At 51.3% G+C, this 12,117-nt stretch overlaps 1 protein-coding gene across 4 annotated transcripts in view; it reads right to left on the bottom strand.

Moving 5' to 3' along the window:
- Positions 1 to 57: 57 nt before the first annotated feature.
- Positions 58 to 12,117, bottom strand: part of LOC105701191 (protein tincar) — an 89,915-nt gene continuing 77,855 nt past the window's right edge. For 3 of the 4 annotated variants that reach the window (XM_012427715.1, XM_012427714.1, XM_012427716.1), the window contains 8 exons: positions 9,771 to 10,430; positions 9,487 to 9,677; positions 9,213 to 9,406; positions 8,255 to 8,757; positions 7,976 to 8,177; positions 6,876 to 7,008; positions 6,607 to 6,657; positions 58 to 5,523 (listed from right to left, as the gene is read on the bottom strand). In XM_012427715.1, the coding sequence (XP_012283138.1) occupies positions 4,474 to 5,523; positions 6,607 to 6,657; positions 6,876 to 7,008; positions 7,976 to 8,177; positions 8,255 to 8,757; positions 9,213 to 9,406; positions 9,487 to 9,677; positions 9,771 to 10,430 (2,984 nt within the window). In that variant the 3' untranslated portion in view covers positions 58 to 4,473. The remainder of the gene's footprint in view (positions 5,524 to 6,606; positions 6,658 to 6,875; positions 7,009 to 7,975; positions 8,178 to 8,254; positions 8,758 to 9,212; positions 9,407 to 9,486; positions 9,678 to 9,770; positions 10,431 to 12,117) is intronic. The other variant, XM_012427717.1, reaches the window with a different exon arrangement.

Raw genomic sequence — 12,117 nt, 5'->3', positions numbered from 1 at the left:
TCGTCATGTGCATTTTTCTTACCGCGATTAAAAATTGAAACGTCGGTGGCTGACAGTGGAGGGAGTGAGCTGTGCGTTCGGCACAGTTGAATAATTTACTTTTATTTTCTTGGTAAATGAATATACAAAGTTTACATTTAGTTCAATGGTTTATACGAGGCTTGAATAATATTGATACGTTGTCACGATAATAGTGCCGCTGTTACATCTGCGCTTACGTTATGCTCCGTGCATACGTTCAACCTCCGCAGATATTTCGGAGCACGCGACGTTTAGTCGTTAGAAATGAAAACCGAGAGGGAAGTCTTTGAGCAACTCGTTGCTTATTAGAGTACTTCACGATACGAGATATAATATCAAAAAATTCTTCCCATGCCCGTGCCAATTTTAAAGACTTTCAAAAATGCGGTATCTCTTTTCGCGCTCGATCAGCAGGCTAATGCGAAATATATTTCTTTAATTTTCCGTCATCGTGCTCCATCTTAACTCAACGTAGGTGAACAGTAGCTGATCATTAATGAATAAATACCAAAGCTAGTCTAATCAGTCTTTATACAATATTCGTACATTCGATTTCGCTTGATTCATTGTATTTACAGTGCATCTGATGTCATGACTAACGTAGTCTCTCGCGGTTACTCGTCCCTCTGCCGTAAATTGGAGAACTCTGACCGGCTGTCGACATACTTTCCTTGGACTGAATGCAAATGAAAAACGGAAGGGTACCTCCCAATGCCCAAAGTGTAACGTGATGTTAATCGTGAGGAAGAAAGGCATTCAAACGAACCTCGATACCGATCAATCGATTCGCTCTGCGTGTAGGCTATTTCGAATTTGGATCATGCATAGGATGATGTGCCATCGGGAAACAAGGGGTGATCGTTACCTCGGAATAAAGTGCAAAAATGTCTGTCGGTGGCATCTCGGAAATTGCGTTCCGTCTTTCACGACGAGTCTCCCTGCCTCTCTCGCTCTCTCTTGTGTACGGGTCCTCGCTTACCTCTCTACGATATACGTCTAGCCGAATCTAAAATGAATATGAAATACGTTCCATGAGATGATTTCTTCTAGACGGTAAAAAAATATTCTCGCAAAGACAGTTTCCTCGCTAATGACACCGATCACTTCGGCGTACCGATGAAAAAAGAAAAGAAAAAAAAAATCATTCATCTGCTGGAATCCCGAATTGAACGAACACTCCGGATCATACGGTGGGAAATGTATTACCGAGGAATCGGTACGAAGCAAGGGTTGAAATTCGATTTTAGTACCCTATTCGGAATTACATGACGTCGAAGGCGCGAACCGAGCGATGCTCTTTCCGGCATCGAGGTGAACTACTTCACTCTTCGTGAAAGAACTTCGCTTCGTCCGGTCGCTTCTTCGCCTCTGACTACTCGAGAAAAAACGTGGTCCTTGCGGGATGATATGTACGATCGGCATAGCAAAATAGTTCTGGACCGTAGAAAATTCTGCGCTCTACTTGCCGCTCGTCTTTATTGGTCAGTGTGGTACCGGGTCTCGTTAATTCGTTACTGGGACTACGCTAAACGACATCTACCTATGTATCCGGCCTTACCAGCGAGTCTTCCCATTATCCGGGCATGACCAGAAATGCTTTTCTGTTAGGAACGACGAGCGAGAACGACTCGCTCCGCTTTCGAGCTACGCTTTAAATAACAGTAGTAATATTTCCCGTCCGCCTCGATTTTCTCAGCTCTACGCCAGCTTTCGTGCATATAGACCTCCGTGCCCTTCTGGATCCTTTTAGCTAACAGTAGAAGAGAACGAGCGGTACTCCTCTCGTTCCCGAATTGCGGAAGACAGAAGTAACGCATTGCTTCCTTTTCCTTCCCACGATTCTCTGCGTATGGGTGATCGTTCCGCGATAGAAAAAAAAAAAATTGCTTCGTTCGAAGCAAAGACGAAACGACCGCCCACCCTCGGAGAAACCTCACAAAACTTCAAACTTTAGTCCGAAGCGGCTAGGAATATATGCGTATATGTATATAAATATATGTATGCGTGTCCGTGTGTACTTATATGCATGTATATGTATGAGTTTCCATTTAACGACCATATCGCTCGTTTCTCTCCTCTAGAGTAGGTACCGGCTTGCCCATCTTTCAGTTGGCTTCTTTTGTGTCCAAACGAAGAAAGAGCAGCCGACCACGGTAGAAACGTTTCCTCTCGCGATGCACGCGATTTGTATAAATTATTGGGGAGACGCAGCGATAGAAGGGACGCATAAATGCAGCAGGGTACGATGCACCTCACCTCCGACCTGGCCGCGAATCGGCCGACGGTCGGGGGCAACGAATGCACGAGGACGAAGGTCCGCGGACCTTCGTTGCAAATGGCAGTAATCGCTTTCATAACATTCGTAAAAATTGAGTACGGCCCTAATTTCTTACGTTTAAATCTCAATGTACACGTCTCGGTTTGCAGGGTACTCGAGCCTCGTTCAAGAGTAATCTCAGCTGCATCGGAAACAAGATTCACGGACCGATACAGTAGTGTAAAGAACCCGGAGACGTTTTGCGTCCTCCCTAACTCTCCGAAACCATCTCATGATTCTTTCGTCTGTCAGTGATCGACGATACTCGGATTCTCCCGAAATCGATCCTTTCTCGAAGGCCTGCAAATATTGAAGCAACCCTGCTCGAACTTTATCCCCCTTCCGGCAGAGCGGTAATTTTTACAAAGGTATCGATTTAGGGCAGAACTGTTTGCAGTTTTTATGAATTAATGTAGAAATACCGTATAACGTTCGTTCCCAAGAGGCGAGTATCGTCGATCTCTGCGTACTGTACGAGGACCGGATGTCCTCCGAACGTTCCTTACCAACTAACAAGGGCGAGAGATCGAACTTTATCGCTTCTCGAGTACGCGTACTCGCGAGAACTCATTGAGCGATCGCCTCGCGCAAAACTACGCATACACATCATCGGAATATGACGAACGAAGCACCGGGGAAACATCTTAACGACGCACTCATGAGGGGACTTGAAAAACGTGAAAAAATAGTCTTTCGGTGCTCACCGAATCGGAACGCTTACTTAGGTGCCGGACAATCGCGGGTACGGAATAAACACGAAACGCTCGTTCATTGGCAATGTACAGTGGACTTAACAAAATGTACAATTATTTGCTAGAAAGAGGCTCCTCATTTTTCTCCTATCGAGAAACTTAAATGGCGAACGCGCGGTTTCCTCTCGCTTTTTCCGCATTTTGCGGATTCGGTCAATCGCTCTTTCCGACTCTTCGGAATCTGCCTACGCATGGGACTTTTAGAGAGCATCACGATTTCAGTGAACAATCCTGATGGAACTCTTACTTTCATTATCGAGTCTCTGCCATCGAGCCACTTTCTAAGTGCTACCTCCGATGGCGAAGCATTTGTAATACTACAAGTGGCGATTAATTTAAATACACGCCGCGGCGCAGCCAGTGGGCTTAACTAATTCTTAATTTCGGTCGTTCTTCGAACGAAACCTTGGAGAACCGAATGACTTACATTAGCGACACTTGCGGCTCTCGGTGGATCTCGCGATCGCGGGTCGATTCGTTCGAGGGCTCGAGGGGAGGCTTCCTGAATCGCAGTTCCGATTTTTTTTTAACGATAAATCCACGTTTTTCAACATCGATCTTACGACGGTCTTTTCGACACGATTTCGGATGATCGTGCTATTCGGCTGAGGCTAGGGTATTTCCTAAAGATTGGTCTTCTCGATAGAAATGTCGATCACTAATGTAGGATATGTCTTTAGGAGAATTTCAATGACGACCTACGTTTTCTTTTTTTTTTTTGTAAAAAAATAAGCGGATACATTTAGGTAATTTATGAGTATGTTTATGTATAGGGGATCGAACCAAAAGTGGTTCTAGCACCCGAGGATGAAATGTAAGCTGGATACAGGTCATTGAGCAACATGTAAGAACGTTTCGATGTAGAGTTCATTACTATACTGTGACGCATTGCCATGGAATCGTGATATGTGAGACGTTACGAAGATCGGTCCACTGTTCGTCTTATCGAACGATAAAAGTGTCGAAGAGACCGCCGTGAATTTTTCCTAAGCGGACTGCTCAATTGGCCTGGCTCGACTAGATCAGCTTCCACCGTTCTCGACACGAAACCGTGCTTTTAAATCCTCAAAAACCGTGTGCCGGAATAGACTCTACGTTCACCCACGTGTCTTGAAAAAGTCCAAGTAAATTTTCCTAATTTTCTAATACGTCAGATCACCCTTAAGCGGGCTGATCGAGCAGTCGACTTTTCACCGCGTCGTCGCTAGTATCACATCGATCTAAATCTACTCGCCTGTCCTACGGCATGCCATATCGACCCGACCCACGATATCAACCAGAACTTAAATCCAGAGCCTCACTCCCGCCCTCCGGAAACCGACTCGAAATTATCCTACACCAACCCCGAAATCCGAGGACCGCCGCCCATCCGACCGACACCCTCTAATGCGGCAGACACGTATCGGAATCCCCGGAGCTGGCCATCGAGAAGTTGGCGGAATCTCTGTCCGTCTGCCTGATTTGGGCAGGGGCGGACAGCTTGTTGGCCGGTGGCTGAGGGAAGGTGTGGTGCCCGGGCAAGGCCCAGGGCTGGGTGTGCAGCTGCACCGGCGGGAATCGCTTGACGAAGGGGTTGGGTCCGCCGTGAAGAAGACGGACCCCGTTGTGGTGGGACGGAAGCGTGGTGTGCGCGGGAACGGTGGTGTGCACCGGGACCGTGGTGTGTCTGGGTACGGATCCGCAGCTGCCGCCCGCGGAGTCGGAGGAGGGCACCATATTGTTGGTGCCAGCCATGGAATGGGAGGCATGGGGCAGAGGCATGGTGGAGCAGTGCGGGTACGTGACCGCGGGCTGCGTGGGGTAGTGCGGCAGGGTGGCCGAGGAGGCCTGGATGGCGCGGAGGTCGCTGCCTTCCGTGAAGGAGGTCATCCTCATGTTGGTGGACCTGCCGAAGGGCTCCTCGTTCGGGTTGAGGGGGTCCGTCACCTTGGGCCTGGAGAGCTTGCGCCGGATGACCACGGTGGCCTCGTTCGGGTTCTCCAGGATGACGGCCGGGCACCCGGCCACCATGTCCCCGCCGTTGAAAAGCGGCGAATGGTTGACGTATTGCGGGGAGAACGACTGGCTGGTGCCCGGCCGGGTGTTCGTGGAGGTGAAGGTGGCCGCCGTCGGCGGCTGCATCCCTCGTTGGAGGGAACAGCTCCTCCACTGGGGCTCCTCTCGCGGCTCCCCCGTCAGGTCGTCCACGCTCGTCGCTCGACGCTGGCAACCCGCGTGACTCGCGTGGCTCGCGTTGCTGGCGTTGCTCGCGTTGCTCGCGTTCGAGTGGACCCCGCTGGAGGTCTCGCTGTTGCTGCTGCTTGTGTTGCTAGGGGCCGTGGAACCCCCGTCCAGGGGAGGCGAGTTGGACGAGTCTGACCGGGGAGTCAGCTCCTCGTGCGGCATTCCCGAGTCGGCGCGCCGCAGACACCGCGGTGTCTGGCCACCGTTCATCTGAAAATATCGGGATTTTTTTTCTCGAGATCCGTATAGAAATTGGAACTTGTCGGTACGAGCATGGTAGACTCTAGGGTCCGAACCGTCCAAATTTCCCGTTAAACTCTAGGCGCACATACAGTTAATGGCACTACTGCAGGCACTACAAGCGTCACTTAACTATCGTACTACGAAGCTTTTACAAGAAGAACGACTAAGTTCGTATCTCAGAATGTTCGGAGAGAAAAAAAGGAAGGTTCTGCCGACGTATTCGCATCTTTAGGGGTTATAGGGTGGATTAGGGGTTCGCATACTTCAATCGTTCTTCTTCCTCTTCTGCCTATTCAGACGGAGAATCTTTCCGAGTGGTAGATGTTAGTACCTGAGCGTTAGTAGTTAGAGGCGCCGTGACAACCTCGGTTGACGGGGCGGAGGTTGGCGTAGGTGGAGGTTGAGGAAGCGGAAGTGGAACCGGATCTGGCAGGGGGTCGGGAGTCAGAAGGGGAGATGGATCTCCTTCTGAAGGTTGTAGGTCGCGGTTAGCACTCGCGTAGTAAGTCACTTGGTCGTCGTTCACGCACTCCAGCAACTGTTAAAATACGTGCGACGTTAGAGAGGCACCACAGGAGAGGGAAATTAATATTGCCAATTTTAAATATCGCACGACATTACTCCTCTAAAAATTCAAACGTCCCAACGTTAAAGGGAAAACTAAGAAACGATGTCTTAATATTCGAACGTAGCTACGGCTCGATAGTCACAAATGATAAATTACTTTTGTGCGTCTAAGAACATCTACCTAAATAATCACACTGCACTCATCTACGTCACACTCTACACACAGCCTATCGATTGTTAATTTATCCCTCAACCAGTGCCAGGGTTCGATCGAAAAATTATCTCTTACTTCCAATTATTGTCCACAAAGCGTTTAGCCTCTGGATGATTTATCCCATAATTCTTCGAACGAGCGGTGCAGCGTTGGTACCGATACGTTTAGACAGGGTTCGTACCCCCCCGAAAGCGCAAGTGTTAGTAACCATGATTAGTCGGTGAGTCAAATCAAAAAACATAAGAAAAAAAACCTGAGGTGTTTCTTACATCTGCAAATTTAGGAATACCGTCTCTACGAGCTACCAGCCATCTTCCCCACTGTTAAAGGCAAATCAAAACTATCAGTCGAATGTGGGAGAAAAGAGAGAAATAAGGTCCAATTACTTCGCCTTTGCGATAGAATTTCTAAAGGATTATTCTGCCTCGAGAGAATCCGGGCATTGCCGTGAAATAATTTTTCATGTTTCGTCCCGTTCCCTCGTGGTGTGAATTCAAATGGTTGGAGAACCAAGAAATTAAGCTCGGGGGAAACTTACCTTATTTTCCTCGGAAATGGAGTCGTCGGCAGGGTCGAGAGACGTCATCAGCGGTAATTCACGTAACGTGGCGTAATCCCCGTCATCGTCAGGCCCGCCGTCAGCGATGCCTCGTCGGGCTTTTCCCTTATTACTGAACACAAGACAAGAAACCGCATTAGACCCTCTACCCCGGTTTCCCATAACAAATTTCGAGGAAGAACTCGAACTCGAAGCTGCGAGGGAAGGCACAAGAGCCGAGGGTGAAGATTTCCACAAGAAGAAGCCCAAACCCAACATCGATCAATCACAGAAATTCGCACCGGCACAATTATTCGATAAGGAGGTTAGACTTCCGATAACACAGCCGAGACCGAGTTAAGCACACTTTAGTAATTCAGGCGACAGGGCCTCCTCGAGGATAACGAAGTCGATTACGCGTCTGATCAAACGGGGATCTGTCTCTACAGGAGAGATTCTACAGGTATACATGCAAGGCAGGGGCGTCGATATATTCGTAATTGACTTCTGTGGCTTAACTTCCTCGGTCTGGAGTTTAACGGCTCACGACTCGACCTAGACGCTCGAGCGAACGTTAATAATTTATTCCACCTTGACGGAGCGTTGATCGAGTCGCCTCAAAGCAGATTTCCTTCTAGATTCTCTTTGGGGTAGAACGAGCAGGACGAAATTATGCCAAGATGGCTCGGGGCGCGACAAGCAACGGGACGCCTCGAGGACGAAAGATTTCCTTGATAGACTCGTATTCACCCCGAGCTACAAATGCATATTAATAAATTCATTATGCACTTCGCGTGCAAACGTGGGGCTTGGGTCTACTACACGCCTTTTACGTATGCGCTTCACTTTTTATCTCATCGGTTCGCGCTCAAATTATTACAGGACTTTATGCAGGGTATGTACATCTCACGCTATTTAAAAGGACGACCGGGGGGGTAGCGGTCCATGCTTTAACGATCAAAGGTGCCACGAGGAGGCGAGCAGAAGCTCGATTCGGAATTAAGGCGAAACGTCGGGAAACGCGGAGAAGCGGGGAGAACGACAGACACAGGCAGACGGATAGCCACAAAGACACCAAGAGGGAGGAGGAGGGTAGTTACCGCGAGCCTGACGTACTAGGCAGGTCGTTAAAGGTGACTTTGGGCTTGAGCTTCTTGTTTAGCCAGCCCTTATCGCCACTCGGCACGGCCGAGCTTTCGCCTGGTGATTGCGCCGGCGATGGTCTCAACTTTGGTCGCAGCCAGTAGATCTGCTCGTCTCCATCGGCGGTGGAGTCGCCGTCGACCGCGTCCACGTTGCCACCTGAAGGAGAAAGAGCCGTGCGAGTTTGAAGGAACGACCAATGCCACGGGACAAGTATTTCGTGCCGAGGAAACTACCTTGCGATCGAGCTTTGCGTTCCATGGCTGCCTTTTGAATGACGCTCATGATGGCCTTCTTGGGCGAGGTGTCGGCGATGGTGTACGTCCTGCCATTGCCGACCACCAGGAGTGGGGCGTTGGTGCCCTCGTCGTCGTCTCTGGCCGACAGAAGGTCCACGTCGGTGACCAGCTTGACGGATCTGGCAGACCTCACCGCAGCCCGTCCGATGGTGACTCTCAGCTTGAAGATCCATTTCTGCTTGATGGTCAGGAAGACCCAGAGCACCAGCCAGAGGAACAGATGGAGAACCGTGCCGACTATGCACGCCAGAATCGCACCGTCCAAGCTGCCTCTGTAGACCACCGTGTAGTCGTACAGCAGAGGAGCACTGCATATCGCGATTGCCAAGAAGACGCAGAGGGCCGTGCAGTGGGTGAAGTAGCCCCATCCGGAACCACCACGTCCCTCCTTGGGAAGAATCACGCGGCGTTCGCGTTCCTGGTTCAGAAACGCCATGAACCTGCGGAAAATCATTAAAGGATGTTACGCTTGGAAATTTATCGTGGAATTTATTAATTCCATAACTTGAGAGGATTTATGCGCATCGTCGCGCCATTTCGGGTATGAATGAGTTTAGAGGACGGGGCTAAGACGGAACGAGGAGGGAAGCATGGCATCGGACTAGGTGCACTTTGGGTTACTTCGGGTGATCCCTTTGAGGGACCGTGTTTGTGTTGCGAAGTCGTCGCGAAGCGTTCGGACGTCCCCACGCTTCGAAGAGTTTGGTCGGGGGACCTAGAACTTCCACTCGAACGAACTTACATATTCGCAAGTCAAACGGACGAGCGAGAGGTGTTTGCGCCTCGGAAGGGAGGCGAAACGTTTCCCCCTTAATTGCAGGGAGACGATTGGATATTGGGACCGAAGATTACGGGATCTCGAAGAAACGTCCTGGAACTCGTTAGGGATATTTACCTGCCATGGGCGTAGAGGTACATCACCATGCTCGAGCAGAGCACCAAAAGGGAGGATAGGGCGAAGAGGGCCAGAGTTACGTGAGGGTTCAGCAAAAAATAGGAGTCTCCAAAGAACGTCGAGATCGTGCTGGCGGTGGAAACGGTGCGGTGCCGCAGCAAAGGGAGGACCTTGAGGGGTCCGACGACCTGCACCTGAAAGCAGCAAACGAAGGGAATCTTGAATGTCTCCCATTCAATTGCAGAGAGTACCGCATCGATGCGAGGACACTCACCTTGTACAGGACCGACATCCCGGCATAAGCCAACAGACTCTGAGCAGAATTTGCGACCAGCTGGAGGCTGAAGATGGTCCCCAGAGCCTTGTTACACGACCAGAAGACCGCGGGGTACCTCACGGAGTAGACACCCAGCGCCATGGCGTAGTTCAGGTACTCCAGAGTAATCGGCCCGTAGGATTCCTCCGCTGAAAAGATTGCACGATAACGTCTCCACGCTCGCTCTTCGCTTCCCTCCAATGATTTCTTAAGGAGAAAGAAAAGCGCGCTATCATCCTCACCGGGCTGGAGTTCGAGGTTCAGGTTTTCCGGGTGGTCCAAGTCCGAAAGGCTGGTCATGGTCAGTGGAAGGCTCTGCGCGGTCATGTTCCCAGCCGAGAGCGAGGACCTCGTGGCGTTGGTCTTCGGAGGACTCTTCGGCTTGGCCTTGGCCTTGGCCGCGCCGTTCTTGGTCAGGGTCTTCACGGTGGGACGCTTCGGGGTAGTGGTGAGCTTGGAATAATTCCTCGTACCCACCGTGGGGGTTGGCGGGGTGGTGGCCGCCCTTTTTGTGCTTCTCGTGGTCGAGCTGGTGGAGCCGACGGTGGAGGAGGTCGGCGGTTTAGCTGGCGACAAAATGGCGGATCCGGCAAAGGGTCTTAACACGGCGGAGAGTTTGGTGGGGGTGGCGAGCACGGTTCCCTCGGTTCTGTCGGTCTTGTTCGCTCTTTCCGTGACGAGTCCGTAGGTGGTGCTCCCCGGGCCCGATGTCGAGCCCAGGATGCTGCCGACCTCGTCCTCGACGCTTTCGTCGACGGGGTACGGGGTCGACGTCACGAACGGCTGGGGAGTTATGAACCCGGAAATGGTGCTCAGGTTGCCCGGGGGGTTCATAAAACCGAGCACCACCAGACGATCGCGGTGTATCACCACCCAGTCCAGGTCGGTGCGCCATATTGCCTCTGAAACATAAACCGGTGAGGTACGACTTTAATAACTTCGGTTTTCGAGGAAACCTCCGACGATCTCGTTGACGCTTCGCGAGACTCCGGGCGGGCGTGAAACTCCACGAAGTGGAAGATCGGGAAAGGGGGGCGATGATTCGCTGAATGGCAAATGCCTCGAGGATCTTTTATACGATATAAAGGACGGCCTCGTGGGACAGGGCGGCGAAAATCCGGGAGCAACGCTTGTTTGCCGAAGCATCCCTCTGTTTCACCCCCCGCCTGCCCCTCCTTTCACCCTTCTACCCTTAAATATTTGCCCTCGCCCTACATATCCGCAAGCATATCGGTTCTTCGCCCGCTTCGGAAAACACGGTCCACTTTTCGATTCCCCGGTGAGGCCGGGGTGAATATTCGTTCCAGGGACCCCCGCAGGCTCGAGCCGATATTCCCGATAACTTTCGACTTCGTCTTCGGAAATATTTTCGCGATCAATCGGCTCCGGTTGGAAGAGGATGCTTCGTCGGATTTACATCCAACGCCCGCGATGAAAGCGGTTTTACGGTGCCCGACTTAATATCTCCATTTCTTTTTACGAAGCTCAGGGCAATCGTTGCATAAAGACAGAGCCACCGTCCGCTGCTATCGGCCCGTTCATTCAATCCGCCCTATCGCCGATGAAGCTCGTAAACTTGTCCCCGGCCATTTTCGTGGAACTCCTCGTAAAATCCGAGGCAGTCGCAATTACGCCGGCGAACAACGGGAGTGGTATATAGTCTCGTAAGTGAATCGAATTGCCATGCATGCCGGCAACTTAATGACGCGTTAGTGCGAATCGCTATAACGGAAGTGGCAGAGCATTATCTCGCGTAAGGGTGCACTTCGACCATCCACGATAGTACGCGATATGCGTGCCCCGGAGATAGGGGAATCGATGATCCACCTCGCTCTCGGGTTTCGTTCGGTTCGAGCCAAGGATTAAACGTCGGCTCTTGATAAGAACAACACGCGGGGAAGAGCAGGAACCGTAGAAAATGTCGAACGCCTTCCAGGGGCGATTCGCTTCGGGCAAGGGGCAAAGGGCCCCGAGATCCCCTTCCGAGATTCGGAATCCGCGAAAAAGGGGCCGCGGCGTTTAAGCCTCGAGGAAAGCTTTCGCGTTCCTTTCCCTTCGCCCTTTCTCGGCTCTCCGAGGACGCTAAAGAAGGGAATTTCATGGCGAAGACGCGCACGACTCCACTCGAGAGACGCGGAATATCGCGACGCGGAATACTCTTTCTCCTCCCTGCCGGCAGTTTTCGACGCCTTTACGATTCGGGCCGCTCTTCCCTCGAGCCGGGTATTCTCTCTAGATTCCTTGAAGGATCGTTCCGTCGAAGTGATTATGCGAGCACGCTTTCCCGCTCGCCGTCGTCTCGGCTCTGAAGTCCCGAGAGGCGAGTCCGCCCGATCGGCCGATTCGCTTTACGACTAACCTTTAATGATTTGATTACAGCCACGGTGCGTGTGTGCCGGTTAATGGCGGTCGCATTAACCCCCGTTCCATCATTATCCGATATCAGAAAGTGCCCTTTTGTGGAGAAAGCCGTACCTTGAGTTTTATCGAGACCCGGAAATTACTAAGGGCCGATGAGACGGCCACCTCGACGCGAGGGCAACGGTCTCTCTTAGCGAACGAGGCATGTCCGTTTCGCTTGTCCCGGAA

This window comes from Orussus abietinus, unplaced genomic scaffold (genome assembly GCF_000612105.2).
Source record: "Orussus abietinus isolate OABI.00-Male unplaced genomic scaffold, Oabi_2.0 scaffold5, whole genome shotgun sequence".
In the NCBI taxonomy this organism is placed as follows: domain Eukaryota; kingdom Metazoa; phylum Arthropoda; class Insecta; order Hymenoptera; family Orussidae; genus Orussus; species Orussus abietinus.
The sequence above is the reverse complement of the archived record's forward strand: the minus strand, read 5'-3'. Positions and strand labels throughout refer to the sequence as shown.